Source organism: Uranotaenia lowii, chromosome 1 (genome assembly GCF_029784155.1).
Source record: "Uranotaenia lowii strain MFRU-FL chromosome 1, ASM2978415v1, whole genome shotgun sequence".
Classification (NCBI taxonomy): domain Eukaryota; kingdom Metazoa; phylum Arthropoda; class Insecta; order Diptera; family Culicidae; genus Uranotaenia; species Uranotaenia lowii.
The window spans coordinates 197,420,436-197,438,513 of record NC_073691.1 but is presented as its reverse complement, the minus strand read 5'-3'; the positions used below and the strand labels follow the sequence as shown (position 1 = coordinate 197,438,513).

General features: G+C 36.6%; 3 protein-coding genes across 3 annotated transcripts; 1 reads left to right on the top strand and 2 right to left on the bottom strand.

Moving 5' to 3' along the window:
* Positions 1-1,346: 1,346 nt before the first annotated feature.
* On the bottom strand, positions 1,347-1,977 carry LOC129760536 (uncharacterized). Its single transcript, XM_055758220.1, has 2 exons — positions 1,825-1,977; positions 1,347-1,752 (listed from the first exon to the last, which is right to left on the bottom strand). The coding sequence occupies exons 1-2, from the start codon at positions 1,892-1,894 to the stop codon at positions 1,373-1,375; spliced, it is 450 nt and encodes a 149-aa protein (XP_055614195.1). The 5' UTR covers positions 1,895-1,977; the 3' UTR covers positions 1,347-1,372.
* A 13,198-nt stretch (positions 1,978-15,175) lies between these two features.
* On the bottom strand, positions 15,176-15,797 carry LOC129740720 (uncharacterized). Its single transcript, XM_055732490.1, has 2 exons — positions 15,712-15,797; positions 15,176-15,639 (listed from the first exon to the last, which is right to left on the bottom strand). Exons 1-2 carry the CDS (start codon positions 15,779-15,781, stop codon positions 15,233-15,235), a joined length of 477 nt encoding a protein of 158 aa, XP_055588465.1. The 5' UTR covers positions 15,782-15,797; the 3' UTR covers positions 15,176-15,232.
* A 658-nt stretch (positions 15,798-16,455) lies between these two features.
* Positions 16,456-17,201, top strand: LOC129740418 (uncharacterized). Its single transcript, XM_055732088.1, has 2 exons — positions 16,456-16,594; positions 16,673-17,201. Exons 1-2 carry the CDS (start codon positions 16,528-16,530, stop codon positions 17,044-17,046), a joined length of 441 nt encoding a protein of 146 aa, XP_055588063.1. The 5' UTR covers positions 16,456-16,527; the 3' UTR covers positions 17,047-17,201.
* Positions 17,202-18,078: the final 877 nt, after the last annotated feature.

Here is an 18,078-nt window from a genome sequence, read left to right as displayed (position 1 = left end):
TTTTTTTTTCTTTAAGTCCTTCTACGAAACACACCGTGAATTGTCACTATGAATGGTTTTAAATTTCCTGGTTTCGCCCGTTTCACCGAAATATTTTGAAATATGATTTCAACGTACTCTTTTTGGCTTTGAAGGATATGGTAACCCTAGTCTAGGAGATGTTTTGAGACAATACATTTTAAAGATTATCAAGCATTGCCATCTAAAATTAATCTTTTTTAGAACAACCCAAAATAATCTTACAGAACAAGATCAACATGTAGAGCGTATTCAAAATCTGTGAGTATTTAAAAAATCGTTTAGATACAGTTTTGAGGAAAAAAAATTGAGATACTGGAAAAAAATTTGCTTGCAGCTCTTTAAAATTATAGATATTTTAGTATTGAACCTGATGTTTAGTTCTGTAATGTAATTTCATCGTTTTGCATTGAACTTACTTGTGTTATTTCCAATCTACATTGTTTCGTGATATGTGAAAATGTGAATTACGATCTCACCGCCCAATTTAGCCCTTCCAACGCCCCCCAAATTCCAAAATTTAGCTCACCGCCCCCTGGAAGCTCTTAACCCCCCCAAGGGGGCAGTAGGGACCACTTTGAAAACCACTGATATAGAAGGTTCGTGACAAAGCCTCCTCCATTTGCTTGAAGTGGCGTTATCTTTGTTAGTATCCATGGCTACATTTGGGCGCTTGACACTTGACTCCGTGCTGGCGTCGCATTACATCACAATCGTTCATAAAGAACTGTATGGATACAACGAACTAATCCTAAAGTTTTTGGTTGTCCCCACTTATCGATAAACCATATAGGCCTCATAGTGGTACCAACAAAGACATCGAAACCGGGATTTGAAAGGCGCGCGATTCGCGTTTGCGAGTCTCCGAAACATCTGGCTTTTTTAAATTATTTTATCATTGGAATTTAAACATCTATGGAGTTATTCATCCCTCGAAACATTTGGCGCTCACGACAGATCTCTCTACGACCAAAAATTCGAATCTTCAACTCCAGCTTCTAATCAAAACTGCAAATATTTGTGAATCGCTGCTGCGGAACATCATCCGCGTTTGGTGGCCTGGCAAATGGATCTCGACCGTAAAACTACATGTCATTAAAGGCAGTAGAAATCGAGATTCGAGAGCGAAATCGGTGCGGCATCATTAAATCATCATAGGTAATAAATAGAATAAAAATAATAAATGTTTCGCATATACTCCAGCTACAATATTTCGACTACCTACGGAGCTTTCAATTCAGACTTCATCCACGATATAAAAACTTCCAATTACATTCCAAAACATTTAACTGCTAGAGAGCTATTTCAGGGCAGAACTAAAACACCAGTTGAACTTAAAAGCCCATTTTATTGTTTAGTTAACAGTAGCGGCGAAACGAGCGCAGGCCAAAACGGTACCGGCATTGCGCAGGGCAATTTCAATCTGGATTGGGATTCCGGTTCCGGAAGCCTGGAGCTGATCGATGTTGATGCTATAGTCGAAGGTATTGGTAACACTAGCGCACGGTGGGCTAATGAAGTTGCAAGCATTGGTCATATGGTCTGGGACTGGGAAGTTCTGAGTCAGTCCACCAATAAGGAGGTTGATGTAAGGCTCAGTGGTTGCTGGGACCGGTCCGTTGCTTGGGATTCCTCGGGCTACAGCGTTGATGGCCTGACCCTGGACCAAGTTGCAGACACTGCCACTGCATCCGGCCACTTCCAGAACAGCAGGGCGGTTCACGTCAGGGCTGCCTGAAAAAAAAATTAAAGAAAATGTTAGCAAAGACTATTTTTTTTCGTTTGCAACATCTCAAGAGTACTTACAAGGGATGATATCAACGCTGGCCAAAACCATGGCCGGAGCCAGAACGGCAACGAGCAGATACTTGAACATTTTGCGTTGGAGGTCCTGGTTTGCCAAAAGCTGGGAATACTGTTATGCTATCGATGAGTTCGACATTGGTTTTTATATTCTGGTGGTCATTGGATAATCTCCCAAAAACGACGTTTTTTTTTCGATTAGATCGCGCGGTGCAACGATACGGAATATCTTATCGCTGCATATGAATTGGCAACCACCTTATGGCCACTACCCAAATTTTATTGGTAATTTACGATTGTTCACTGTTTTTTGTTGATTTTGCGCCTCTAGGTGGTCGTTAGTGATTAGGTCGCGGACCTTTGCACGGGATTTTCCAAGGTTATCGAATACAGCTGTGCTACTTCAGCTGATCAAGAATCTTATCACGTTTATTACAAAAATAAACCATTTAGTTTAAGACGTGGATTGCTTCCACCGGAACGAACCTTCGAATCTCCATTTTGAGTTTAGTACAGTAGATGCCAAGACCTAATCCATTAGATATTAAGTCCGGTTGAAGTTGCATTCTGTCATTGATTTGATGAACTTCGAAGAAACGAACAGTCAGTAAAATTTCAGATGAACCTCAATAAACCTTTTTGTTCCTTCCTCGTGTCGACTGCATTTATAAAGTTTTATTGCGTTACCGTGCATCTCCAGCTGACTTACGAGAGAATTTACGCACCAAGGCCGTCATTTTACATTTCTTCTTATTCTTTTCCAGAGAATGTAGCTCTCTAACACCACTATTACGACTATAAATTCGGAAAGAAATATCCCCGGCGTAGCCAACGTCGTAAATATGTGATCCACTCCCATTTCAATGATGAGAAAAGTTTAGGAAGCCATTGACCAGCTGAATAGCAACAAGTCGGCTGGGAAGGTTGGCATTGTAGATGAACTCATCAAAATGGGCTCGGACAAGTTGGCCGATTGCCTGCCTGATAATCCGGATCTGGGACACAGAACAGCTACCGGAGGAGAGGGTAGTATGAAAGACACATTGGACTGTGAGAACTACCGAGCGATCACTGTCCTCAATTGTTCTGTTTATCGCTAGTAGTATTCGTGTCATAATTCAGGGAGTTTCACTAACACTTTTTAATTTTGGGAACATTAACCTCAAAAACGATCGTGTTCGTCGATCGGCTTGCACTGAAATGTTTGGAGGTTAATTTTCCCGTTCTCATCTATACACGCCAGTCGGGCGCCAGTTAATGTGCGTCGTGTACAGATATTTAAGGAAAATATCGAGGCGAGTCCGAATCAGCTCGGTAGCCTCGATCTTTTTGAAAAATGCTCGGTTTTTGTCCGGATGTTTTCACAAAATTAGCTAAATTTACCAAAAAAAAAATCAAATTGAGTAAAGATAAGTTTTGAATTTGGATCCGAAAACGAATTTTTCATAATTATTTTCTTCAAAATTACTAAGAATTTTATAGAACTACTAGCTGACCCGGTGTGCTTTGCTACACCTTTCAAAAACAAATGATTTGTTTTATTATTCAAATTTTTATTGTTTTATTGGCATTATTTTGAATCAAATTATAACATAATTCATAAGCAACTGCTATAAAATGAGAGCTGCAGCTGGAGTTTCGAATTGCAATACAAATATGATTTAAACTAATTTTCTGAATCTTGATCAATAAGTTCTGATCATTTTAATCTGTTTCTTTAAGCTTCGTCCTGAAAAAGGAGGGTCTCAAATTAACCTTACGCAAACAATCTAACTTATTAAATATGGTTGGTTTTGCTTGATATGTTCTGGATTTATGCTAAAAACTGATAAGAAAGACCCCCCCTGTCCTTCCTGCTGAATGGAGGTTGTGGTCTTTAATAATCATACCCATTTTTTTCGAGACCAAAAATCATCTTATATCAAATATAGTTCCATTGGTTGATAAGTTTTTAGGCTAAGAACAAAATTTGTATGGAGCCCCTCCCTTTCTTCCTCTCTCTACACTGTAAAGCATAAGAGCAAAAATAATATATTCCAAGATACCTAGCTCTTGAATTTTTTCATATAAATGCCAACAGACAATCATTTAACAAACCTTAACACCATCTACTGACAGAAAAGGTCAACATTTCTCGATAATTGAGCTTTTCACATGTACCCCTCGTTCCGGGGGTTCAAATGCACTCTAATTTGCTTTTGTTCAAATTTGGAATACATTTGCAAAATGCACTCTTACATACTTTCACCAATTTTTAGAGAAAAGCTGACTCAATTTAATTGAGAACCTGACTCGTTTTTGCGCATTCAGATTCCTCAATTAAAAATAATAATCTTCATTTAAAACAGATAACTTATTTGTATTGCATATCTCGTTGAGCCTGATTATTGATTCCAAATTCCACAGAACAGTGCTGAAAATATTGCGATTGAGGGTTTTGATGACTTGGCCAAGTATTTATTTTGATTGGGATCCTGATTTATGTTTTATACAGATTATTTTACCAAGGTCTTAATTTAATTTAGTCTTATTCATTCAGATGAAGATAAATTTTATCTAGTTTTATTAAGATGTTTAATTCAAAATCTTAAAATTGCAAAGTTTTCCAATTTAAGTTTAAACAACTAAGGTAACAGACTTATTTTGGACCAGAAGACCAATTTTGGACCACCTTGTGTAGCTCTGTTATAAAACAAACAATCATGAAATTTTTAGCAAATATTGTTGAAGCCCGGGCACTCAATGTGCTGATCCATAAGAGAGCTAATCAAGGTGGTCCATAATAGGTCCCCTGGTCCAATATAAGTCCGTTACCCTAGTAGCCACTTGCAAGCAAGTGATAAATATTATAGTTTAGAAATTTAAAATTTTTAAAATGATTTCATATCAGGAAATGCTATTTCGTTGTTTTTCAAAATCAGCCATTTCTTTAACAATAAAACAGAAAGTAGTGTTTTCTAACTGTCAAATTAGATCTAGAAAAAAAATTCAAACTTGTCCACGTCACCGGATGGGGGAGGGGGAGGCTCTTAAATCTCATTTTTCTATCCGCGTGGTATCTGAACGGCCCCCAAGGAGAGCTTTGAATAGCGAATGACGACTCTGATACCGAAAAACCGTTCTAATTCTAGAGAGCCAAGACCACGTAGAGAAAGACCTCATTGTGTTTGTTGTGCAAATGAACCCTCAAACTGCTAGTTATTTCCGACCGTGTAATATCAATTGTTTTTTTTTTCCTTAGCGTGTTTTACTAAATAGTTGCATTTCTGCCGCAGCATTTGATGGTGGCGCTTTTGGATTTTGTCCGTCGATTCCCGCAAGAGTTCCGAATCTTGTAATGGATAATTTTTGATAAGAGTCTATAACAATCGTAGAAATATATCTCGTAACCAAGTACCTTTCCATGCCATATTTGTTTCCATTCATTGGCTTCGTTAGCATAAATTGAGAACCTATGCTAACAAATTGTATTGGGCTCGATCAGCTCTCCAGTTATACTGAAAATTGTAAGGGAGACCTCTCTTCCCCGTTTTCATCATTCTCTTTGAAGGAGTGAGGGATACCAAATATTCATAGAAGCATTTCTCGTACCCAAATATCGTTCCATGAGAAATTTGGTTCCATTTGCTGTTGTAGTTCTCGAGTTATGCATTTAAAACTGTATGAAACTCCCCTCCCTCTTTCCTTTCTCCCCGCTGAAAGAAGGAAGGGGTCTCAAACAATCATTAGAACATAACACGTTCCCTAATTACCGCCCATGCCAAATTTGGTTCCATTTACTTAATTAGTTTTTGAGTTATGTAGAAAATCATAAGAGAGGCCCCCTCCCCCTTTTATCTCCTCACTGGAAGGAGGGAGGGGTCTCAAATAATCATTAAAATGTTTTTCGTATCCAAATATCTTCCCATGCCAAATTTGGTTCCAATATCTTGATTAGTTTTCGAGTTATATGGAAAATTGTAAGGAAGCCCCCCTCCCCCCTTCCTATCACCAAACTAAGAAGGGGGAGGGGTACCTAATATATCTAGAAATATTTCTCGATCCAAAATACCACCCCATGCATATTGATACCATTTACTTGATTGGTTCTCGAGTTATGCAAAAAATATATTTTGTTTAAGAGGCCCCTCCCCCCCTTTCATGAAAAAGGGAGGGGTCTCAAACCATAATAGGAATCTTCCCCGGCCTCCAATACCCCCACCTGCTAAGTTTCACGCAAATCGGTTCAGTTGTTTCCAAGTCTATAGGGAACAGACAGACAGACAGACAGACAGACAGACAGACAGACAGACAGACAGACAGCAGACAGACAGACAGACAGACAGACAGACAGACAGAAATTCATTTTTATATATATAGATTGAACACAATTTTATGTGCTTCGACGATAAAATAGAGGATCACGAGATTTTCTCCTATCTTTTTTTTTTTATTTTGTTTAAATATAAGATTATTCTACTCAGATTTGTCCGGATATGGGTCGGTTTTTGTATTTGAAAATTTGAGATTCAATGCACGGTTTTCCCCGGTTTGAAAAAAAAAATGAGTAAAGCCGAAAACGTGCTGGAAAATATCAGGAATGCATAGTATAGAATTCCATCGTTTTTGGCTCCGTTCACACTCGGTCCAATCAGACAAGCACGCACATAGAATCGTTCGATCAGATAGTTATTTTTACTTTATTGAGAAAAATAACGAACCTCAACCAAGGAATATTTAAAGAAGGAAGTGTCAAGGCAGCCCTGCTCTAGTAATTAGTACATACTGCGACGTCACAATCACGAAAAATCTGTCAATTCACTAGGAAATTTGCCTTTTTTGTTGATAACTCGGGGAATCTGCTGGAAATTTTCCATATTCAAAACATGTTATTCAAGAAGGATTTCTGCTCTTCAAGATCGGTACGAAAAAAATTGCATTTGCGAATAATTTTTATATAAAATAGACCATCGAATTTCGAAAAAATGGTGGAGTTTTCCTACTCAAATTCGCGAAACTTTTAAATTAGTTCAAAGTCTTCCATGAAAATGATCGAGTCAGTGCAGTTTGAGATCCTTATTACAAAACAGTTATCAAAAAATAAACTTTTATACAAAACCACAATTATTTATTGGCATTTTAGTAAATCGAGTTAATAATCATTAATTGGTATTAATTGTTCTACATAAGAATTCAATATGGTAAACCGGTTGCATAAAAATCATGACAGTCAGTTGAACACTCAGCTAGAACTTTTTAATGCTGATTTTTCCTCGTTTTTGCACGTTTTAGCTGCAAGACGACATTCCATTCATTATTAAAATGAGAAAAAAACATGATCTTCAAAAGACCAAACAATTTTTTAACATAGTGAAATAGAGGTCTTACAACACAATCAAAATGAAATTGGAATTCATTTTCTTCTTCTTCTTCTTCTTCTTTCACCAACATAGCCAAAACGTGTAAGCATCCTGGAAAATGAAAAGACTTGCGTCCTTCATTTTTCTTTTCAACGTTATCTCTGTTACATAAAACATGCATTGCAGAAAAAACTACGGCCAGGCCAACCATGTGGTAAATACCGCAAAAGATTCTGGAGCAAGGGGAGGAATAAAGCGTGGAGTTCCCTACCAAACGCTTCATATGGATTACTTTTATACCTACAGCAAAATTTGAAAATAGCTACACTAATCTAATGACATTGTGTGTTAGGAAATTAATACAATAACAACGTTTTAAATAATGGAAAAGGTTGGATCTCACCAAATAAGTCTTGATAGTTTTCGACTAGAAATCTCTTCCTCTAGCCCGGACCAGCTGACTTAAAAATTCATTTCGAACTTTCCCAACCAGGATTCAGCATTCCGAAACAATGCACAAACCACTCTGAGAACTATCACCAGTCACTTTATCTATCATTTTTCACTGTTTTGTTCTAAAATTTCTAGATTTATTTTAATTTCATTAAACAATTTTATGGACGAAAACAAAAACGCGTGCGTTGCACAAAAATCATGGCTAACTTCCATGAAATTGGAATTCATTTTCATTCTAAAACGTGTCTTTCTTTGAAATTTCTGCCATTCGCATATAAATTTTCGATACATTCGTTTTTGTGACGCCACAAAAAATCCAATATGGCTCTCGACACCACCTTATTTAAATATTCCTTTAACTTCATCATGAATTAAAACCTCATAAAATCTGCCAGCCTATCTTTTGATGCATACTTCATGTTTATCCTTTGCGTTCATTCTCGTTAATTATGAAAATATATAAAACAATTCTTGCGGTAACTATGGTAACTGTGGTAACGCACTATGAGAGATTGTCATACAAGCGAGCGGACAAAAATATATTCAAAATGTTTTCAACAAATTGATAATCGTTTCTTTTGGTTACGATCGTATGATCATAAGTTGACATTTCAAGATCTCAATTTGAAAGTGGCTTATATGTTTATAAAAAAGGGGAAAATCTTGTACGTATTTGTGCGGAACTCAGGCCTCTATCCTTTCGGTGGCGGGCTTTTCATGTCTTAAGTCTCATGTCTAACCAGTTCTAATTTGTAAAAAAAAAATCGTTTTATAATTACTTTTTATAGAGGGTAGGTCCAAAAACTGACAATGGTGAAATTCTCAAAAAGCTCCAAATCTTCAGATCGTAACTGAACCCTTCAGTACTTGTTAGAAGATCCATATTCTGATTTCTCATTTTTTCATGCTTTATCTGCTTTATCTTCTTATTAGTGACTCTGAAGCCACTCATCACTTTATTTTTATAGAGATTAATGTAAACAACAATATATTATACTCAGAAGTTTTTTGTTATCAGTGATCAAAAATGGCTTTTAAGTTCGTTTTTAAAACATATATATTTGTGTACTTTTTCTTCAGTTTTCAAAATCAAGAATAGAGAGTTCAGAAATTCAAGTTTTTCTTAAACAAAGTGTCTACTTTCATAAAATATTTAGATGATTTTTTTTTATCGATTTTTATCCGCGTAATCTTTCATAGTGCAACATAGTGCCACATGTTTTGTTGATATTTCTGTGTTTTCTATGCTACTTAGATCATGTAGTGGTATGAATAAGGTTTAGCAATTGCTTCGGTAGCTTTTACTTAGCTCGAAATCAATCAAAGCAAAAGTCCAAAGCATTTGCTTAGTTTGGTATGAATAAACATTTGCTTAGCGGATGTGTACTAAAGTCTTAGAACATAGCTTTTGCTTCCAAAAATAGAGCTATCCAACCAGCAGAATCTGAAGTTTTCTATAGTAAAATGAAAGAAGACGGTCAGAAAATTAAAAAGTACGGCTAGAGTAGCCTTGAAGTCGACGGTGCGGGTGGTGGGTGTGAGAACGACCGGATTTTTTTTTGTTAATGCGTGCTTGTATGTTGATGTTTAAAGAAAAATGAATACATACATATTCTAATATTGTCAAACAAAAAATGGCCTAACTTTAATATTTATCATAAGCTCTCCCACATGTATTTGGATCGGGATAATCCGATGTTTAAAATAATAGGCAATAGGCCCGCTTTTAATTTAGATTTTTTTAAATCTTAGAATTATAAAAAAAAATAATATAAAAATGAGAGATCTGTATAATGTTTTAAATTATTACAATTTATTTCTAACTTTGAGCCAATCGGGACTTCTTCCACGATAGCCAGATTTTTTTTAATTTGAAATATTTACTAATTGATTTGTTTATTTTCATCTTAGACGAATGATTTTATACAACGACAGGAATATGAAAAAAGTTGGGTTATCACTTTGACTTTCTTTATCCATGTTGAAAATGCCTTTTTGAATTGTTTTGAAGTGAAATATTGCCAATTTGATAAATTCATGACGTTTTTAAAGAATTTTTTATTGGAAAAGTCTGCTACCGAGCATGCTTAGAAAATAAAGCAATTGCTATGAGATTTGTCGAGCAATTGCTTCAGATTTGAGCTTTATTCATACCAAACTAGCTTGTTCTAAAAGTAAAAGCTCCTGACTGAGAAAACAGCTGTCAAAAAAACTTTATTCATAACAACCGAAGCAATTGCTTTAAGCGACTGCTCGACTGCTCGATTCAGTTTAGAAAAAGCAATTACTAGGTTTTTTTCATACCACCCATGAGGTTTGACAGCTCTGAGTGCTAGTGGCGACCAAGGTGTGTATATATTCAGGAGGTGTTACCGAATATCGAATTCCCGATTCAGCCATTTTGGCTATGCAGGCTATGCAACTATGCGGAATTCATGAAGTTTGTTTACCAACAAACCACAGAAAAGCTGAGCAAAAGATAAACAAACTCATTGAGATCCCCGCTCACTCCTCGCCTACTTACTGTGAAAGTCGGAGAACCTAGTGTATCTAAGAACCTTGGTGGCGACTCCACCCGGAAAATTAGCTTTTTCAAGTGATTCATTAACCTCAAAAACTCTCGGTACAAAAAAACGGGCAGCCGGTCGACAATCATGATCGTTTTAAAGGTTGATTTTCCCAAAACTGAAAAGTGTTTGTGAAACAACCAGCATAATATCACGAACAATACTTGCCTGCGGCAAATAGGATTATTCCGCCTACAAAGTGCTATCACGAATCGTAATCCACCGCCTAACGCCACAAGCAAACAAATTCGTGGGAAGTCATCAGGCCGGCTTCATGGACATGGAGGTATTCGAAGGATCAGATCTTCACACTACGGTGAATCCTCCAAAAATGATGTTTCTACTTTATTTTTTCTGGTTTTGCAAGCTGTTTTTCAGTTAAAACGTGTTTTAGTGGCACAAAAATAATCAATTTTTGGTAAATTCGAAACCGCTGAATCCACCAAATTGTTTCCAGTTTCTGTCAAATAAAAAGTATTTTTCCATAAATAATCATAAGGTTACCTTCATTCCTTCTCAGAAAGTTTTTCGATCGAATGAATGGTTTTCAAGATATGCGCATTCATAACAGTCCCATTTCTAAATGAACTGAGCTTTAGAGTAGTTACTGGAAGCTTCAGATGGAAAAACTTATGAAAGAAATGTAAAACATCTCAAGAAAATTCCTGCCAAGAAAAGAAGAAAAATGGTGAAAAATCATTTGACAGGTAAAAGGTCGTTTCAATAAATGTTTCAATTTCTACAGCATCGTTCAAAGGATTTCTTTCATAGTTTCTTTTGTTTTATGAAACAGACTCAGGAAATAATCAGGATAAAAGAGAAGGAGGAATCGATTAAGCAAGTGGATTTGAAGATGAATTCCACCTATATAGGGTCATCACTCTCGCAACATTTAGGATTCCGACGGATCCTGGAGATGACCAAGCCGAGTCTATAAACCACAATCATCCGACAGAACCAACAGAAGATCCAGTGGATACTACTTTTGGTGTTGGTACTAGACAGAGTTTTCAAGATGGAGCAACAGCTAATGCAGACAAAGATTTCAAAGGATTTGAAGAACCAAAAGAGAGATGAATTCGAATTAGGAAAAGGCCAAACAGATATGATAACTTTATATTGTACATGTTGCAAACAAAAGGAGAGATGTGGTATTCATGGTTTTAATGTAATCGTAGTAAGCCGGTATCTGATTGTACAAATAAAGATTATCATAAATTGTGCCTTCAAAAGTTACAGTTGTCATACCTCGGTTCCCACATCAAGTTTATTGGTATTTTTTTGTTTTTATTCATAAATGTGAAGACGAAACTCCTATTACTCACTCTGAAGCCTAGTCCACGCTAGACAACATCAAATGCGATTTGTGTTGTGACTTGTGAGACGAACAAACTGTCTCCTATGTGTGGACTAGCCTCAGCACACACTTCAATCAATGCGATGCTCCATCTAGTTGTGAATGAAGGCATCAAACTGTAGACAAGTGACATGGCTTCCGTCGTCGGCACGAATTCCAACCTCAATGATGGCATTGACGCCGGCCAAGGGCAACGTAACGCCCGGATGTTCCAGATGATAATCAAACCGATCTCCCTGCTGCACCGGGCAGGTTCCCGGAGCTGTTCCCTTGGCGCAGGCATCGTCCCAACCATCCGGAGGCGGAAAATCGATGCTCAGCCCAGCGAAGAAGATGGTCATGTAGGTGGTCATCGTGGAAGTGGTCACGGGACTCACGATGCCCTCACCGATGGCATCAATTTTGGCTCCATTTTGCAACCAACAGGGCAACGAAGTACAATCCTGGATTCGAACCGATTCCGGCAGGTCCACACCGCTAGGACACTTGCGCACCGGAGTGAAGGCCAGTGCGGCTTGGCTGGCCAGCACGACGAACACGAAAACTGTAGGCAGTCGTTGCATGGCAACGTTCTAACTAATTGTATGGTTGAAGCAAAAGTTGTGCTTAGCATACCGAGTTTTTGTATTCTTTTTTATGTGTGATTTTTTGGCAAAGAAGAAAGACGTAGATAAGATTGACATCCACGGACCTTGACTTAAAAATGATAAAATAAAATGACTTTCTAATCGTTGGCCAGCAGTTCTTAATAGAAGATCTGTGAATTCTTCGAGAGACTATAGGGAAAATCAGAAACCTTATCAAATGTTGCGTGGTATGACAACATTTCGAGTTCTCGAGAAAAAAAAACTTAGAACCCGACTCAGACAACTGAAGGTTGAGAAACACTGAACTTAGTCGCGCGAAAATTTCTAGTGGATAGAGTTATCTTTCTTATTCCATGCAAAGAGTTCGTGCAAATTCGATAAGAGATTAAATTCACACTGTGATAATCACTCTGTTCAATGCGCCAATCTTCAGATTTCGTGAAAATTGTTTTTTTTAATTTTATTTTAATTTTTCATGACTTCTAAGGAGACTATATTTTCTTGTGACTAATTTAAAAAAAAAATAAAAACAAAAATAACAAAAATGGCAAAAAAGGATCGAAAATGATAAAATTGACAAAAATGACAAAAAATTACAAAAATGACAAAAATGACAAAAATAACAAAAATGAAAAAATTACAAAACTGACAAAAACAACAAAACTGACAAAAGTAACAAAACAGACAAAAATGACAAAAATGACAAAAATGACAAAAATGACAAAAATGACAAAAATGACAAAAATGACAAAAATGACAAAAATGACAAAAATGACAAAAATGACAAAAATGACAAAAATGACAAAAATGACAAAAATGACAAAAATGACAAAAATGACAAAAATGACAAAAATGACAAAAATGACAAAAATGACAAAAATGACAAAAATGACAAAAATGACAAAAATGACAAAAATGACAAAAATGACAAAAATGACAAAAATGACAAAAATGACAAAAATGACAAAAATGACAAAAATGACAAAAATGACAAAAATGACAAAAATGACAAAAATGACAAAAATGACAAAAATGACAAAAATGACAAAAATGACAAAAATGACAAAAATGACAAAAATGACAAAAATGACAAAAATGACAAAAATGACAAAAATGACAAAAATGACAAAAATGACAAAAATGACAAAAATGACAAAAATGACAAAAATGACAAAAATGACAAAAATGACAAAAATGACAAAAATGACAAAAATGACAAAAATGACAAAAATGACAAAAATGACAAAAATGACAAAAATGACAAAAATGACAAAAATGACAAAAATGACAAAAATGACAAAAATGACAAAAATGACAAAAATGACAAAAATGACAAAAATTACAAAAATTACAAAAATGACAAAAATGACAAAAATTACAAAAATTACAAAAATGACAAAAATTACAAAAATGACAAAAATGACAAAAATGACAAAAATGACAAAAATGACAAAAATGACAAAAATGACAAAAATGACAAAAATGACAAAAATGACAAAAATGACAAAAATGACAAAAATGACAAAAATGACAAAAATGACAAAAATGACAAAAATGACAAAAATGACAAAAATGACAAAAATGACAAAAATGACAAAAATGACAAAAATGACAAAAATGACAAAAATGACAAAAATGACAAAAATGACAAAAATGACAAAAATGACAAAAATGACAAAAATGACAAAAATGACAAAAATGACAAAAATGACAAAAATGACAAAAATGACAAAAATGACAAAAATGACAAAAATGACAAAAATGACAAAAATGACCAAAATGACAAAAATGGCAAAAATTACAAAAATTACAAAAATTACAAAAATTACAAAAATTACAAAAATTACAAAAATGACAAAAATGACAAAAATGACAAAAATGACAAAAATTACAAAAGTTACAAAAATTACAAAAGTTACAAAACTTACAAAAATGACAAAAATGACAAAAATGACAAAAATGACAAAAATGACAAAAATGGCACGAAAATGGCACAAAAATGACAAAAATGGCACGAAAATGGCAAAAATGACAAAATGGACAAAAATGACAAAAATGGCAAAAATGACAGAAATGACAAAAATTATAAAAATGACAAAAATGATATAAAATGACAAGAATCACATAAATGATATAAATTACAAAAATGACATTAAGACATACATGGCAAAAGTTACGAAAAACTACACAAAATAATACAAAATGACCAAAAAATAACACATATGAGAAAAATGTAAAGTAAACAATTAAAAAAGCATCAATTACAAAATGATAGAACGATTTTTGTTGATTTTTCTACGACAGCTCAATAAGGCATCTTTAAGGTTTCATTTACTTTTATAGATCAGAATAATAAGATAAAAACAATATAGACTGTTCCGATAATTATAAAAACACTATAAAATAACCGTCATTTCAAAAATTGTGTAGTGTTCTACCAAATATTTGGCTGCGTACTGTTGTTTACATCCAAGCGAAGCAAGCCTTGCTATTTGGTGCCGTTTTTCTCGAAGAAATCTGAAAATGCGTGGCCTTACTCCCGAGCAAAGAAAACGGATTGTTCACAAATGGGGCACTGTGAGTGGTCTTTCAATCAGAAAACTTGCTAAGGAAGTAGGTGTGAGTGTCGGAGCAGTTCAAACCGCGTTGAGAAAGTATGAAGGACAGTGTATTTTCGCAGATTCCCCGAGACGCGGTAGGAAACCTGACCCTGCTGACCTCCCAATTGACAAGAAAAGCAAGGATTACCATCATTCGGACCATTTTCCATAAAATGCGCGATTCTGTCAAAAAATTGTGGACACTTGTGCCAATTTCTTAAGATATTTAATAATTTCGGATCATTTAAGAAAGCTCCATTGGCTGTGAGTCAGCCAATGATCAACATAATTGAAGGCGGTTTTCACAGACTACACTTATCACCAATTCAGTAACCGCTTTGAGGTCGCTATCTTATCAAACGTCGGGTAATCAATTAAGGCAGCGTTCATGAGCCACGGCTTAGAAATGCTTTGCTTTTCACACCAAAAAAAATAATACATTACTAAGTCTAATCATGAAAGAGGATTACAAATTTATTGAAGCCTATCAGCTTGCCAGGTACTTTTACTGAACGATGGAAACGTTAGAGTAACAGAAGACGATTTCGTTGCGTTCGTTTCGGATGATCATTTCCTGTTCGATTGTTACATCGGTGAAGGGGGCGGACACTTCCGTTGTGAGATGATAGGTGTACCGGCCACCGACCTGCATGTGGGAACAGTCCGGCTGGAGAATGTGGGCTGGCTGGCAGACATTGACCTGGTGATCCGGTAGGCTCCACGGGATTCGGAAATCATTTCCACCGGAAGTGATCAGGAAGAGAGCCAATTCAGCGGTCAGCCTTTCAGCCGGGGCGTTCAGGATGAAATCGGTCTCACTGACCATCACTTGACCCTGTCGGATGATGCATGGCTGCTGGGTACAACCCTGAGCTCGAACTTCCAATGGAGTGGGTCCGGGATGTCGTCGACCTATCAAATGTATTGCAGAAGTATTTGTTTGAGTGTCCAAAGACTGGTAACAAAGTCAAGCGACAATCTTACATGCGTCAAAGTTGAGAGCAAGTGCTGCTGCTGGGACAAACGCCAAAACAAGAAACCTAGCTAACGCCATCGCTGACAGTGGATAACTACTGGTGGAACAGCGGTCTTTCAATCAACATATAAAGGGCAGTTCCATGCTGGTTTATCTTTAATGACGCATTCTTGATCAACATATTAGCTGATACCGACACGCATCAGTCGAATACCATCGATGTACTCGTTCCACGATAAAGTCCCAGATTAGATAATGCCTGGATCTGATGATCCCAGCTACCTGTTTCGGTAGCTTGAAAACATTGTCAACGAAAGGAATTTCGATTGTTTTGGAAAATATTAGACAGGCCTGACTTCAATTCAACAAGGGTGAAAAGCTGTCCACCGGTAAAACAAACAAAATACGGTGGTCAAATTGTGCGGAAAATATTTGGACCGTTAGTAGGGAGATATTTTGGAAAAATTGTAATGGACAGCAAAACGCACTCTTTGTCGGGTACCTGGCAGATTTCCAGCTAGAAACTTTTCATCGGAAATCATCCAAGCCATTAGCTTTAGCAGATTCGTCATGCGGTTTACAATAACCTTAATCTCTCAACATTTCTCCCCAGAAAACCTCACCAAGCACCGAAATTTTATAACCTTTGTTAGATTCTGTACCCTTACAATCTTGAAGAAGCAATCGCCGATTTAGATTGCAACACCTATCGGCGCACGGAGTGCTAGACCGAATAATCTTATCGGGATTAACCTACCAGATTTGGGCCGCGCAGTACATAACATTATCCCGAAAGGTGGGAACCTCAGTTTCGTACTGCCAAGATGACGATCAGGGTACTGTTTCTGTGCGCTTTCCTAGCCCAAGCGCTGGCTATCAATTTTCACCGATGTGAGCTTATTCGGTCGGAGATAAATTCTCCTAACTGGAACAACGGTGCCTAATCCCTTGAATTGGTTTACTTCTAAGGTGACAATCTGCCAGCCCCGACGTCTGTCGTCGTGCCCGGATGCACCGTGATGCCATGCGAGGTGCCGAATCTGACGGACTTTTCATTTGCCGTGCACTTTGCGTCGCCATTTGCCACCGGATCGCTCGATGTGGACGTTTCGGCCAGGCTCGGGGACTTCAATCTGCCCTACTTCACACCGGATCATTTGCGTAACGGATGTAACAACATCAACGCCCAGTGTCCCTTGGCAGCCGGGCAGAGCGTCGTCCTTAGCGGAACGGCACCGGTTGAGGCTCCACTTACCCGGGTCACCGTAACGATGCGCTTCGAGATCACCGGTGATGAAGGCCGGCCGGTGGCCTGTTTTGCCGCCGATGTGCGTTTGGTTTGACGAATGAAGATGACAACAAAATAGGCTTGATGTTTTGTCTTTTTTTCCAAAATTTTTGTTTTCTAAAAATGAGATTATGTCTGAAGAATCAGATTTTTTTTTAGTGTCAAATGTGTTTTCAGAAATAAACGAAGTAAGCCATGATTTTTGGGCAACGCACGCGTTTTTGTTTTCGTCCATAAAATTGTTTAATTAAATTAAAATAAATCTAGAAGTTTTAAAACAAAACAGTGGAAAATTATAGATTTAGTGACTGGCGGTATTTCTCGGAGTGGTTTTTGCATTGTTTCGAAATGCTGAATCCTGGATGGGGAAGTTCGAAAGGAATTTTAAAGTCAGCTGGTCCGGACTAGAGGAAAAGATTTCTAGTCGAGAACTTTCAAGACTTATTTGGTGAGATCCAACCTATTCCATTATATAAAACGTTGTTATTGTATTATTTTCCTAATACACAATGTCATTAGATAAGTGTAGCTATTTTCAAATTATGCTGTAGGTATATAAGTAATCCATATGAAGCGTTTGATAGGGAACTCCTTTACCACATGGTTGGCCTGGCCGTAGTTATCTCTGCAATGCATGTTTTATGTAACAGAGATAACGTTGAAAAGAAAAAAAAAAGGACGCAAGTCTTTTCATTTTCCAGGATGCTTACACGTTTTGGCTATGTTGGTGAAAGAAGGAGAAGAAGCAGACAAATGTGTTTTCAGAAATAAACTTATGAATGTGAAAAATTCAGTGTTTCTCCGTGTTTGATAAAATCAATAAATACAGCTTGCATCATCTGGATGTATCCGATTTAAGCGTTAAATAACTTCGCAATTTTCAAAAACATACATCTTTCTTTAAGAACATTTTAGGCCATTTATTCCAAACCCGATTTAGAATACAACGTCGATTAAATGAGCACCCGCCTCTGATGAAAAATTCATCTCTTTCACGGGCGTTCTGTATAACGTTGGTCAATTTTTCGGGCTTTATAGCGGCTATTTCAGCTCGTTAATATATCAGCATTTATTTCGTTAATGTTTT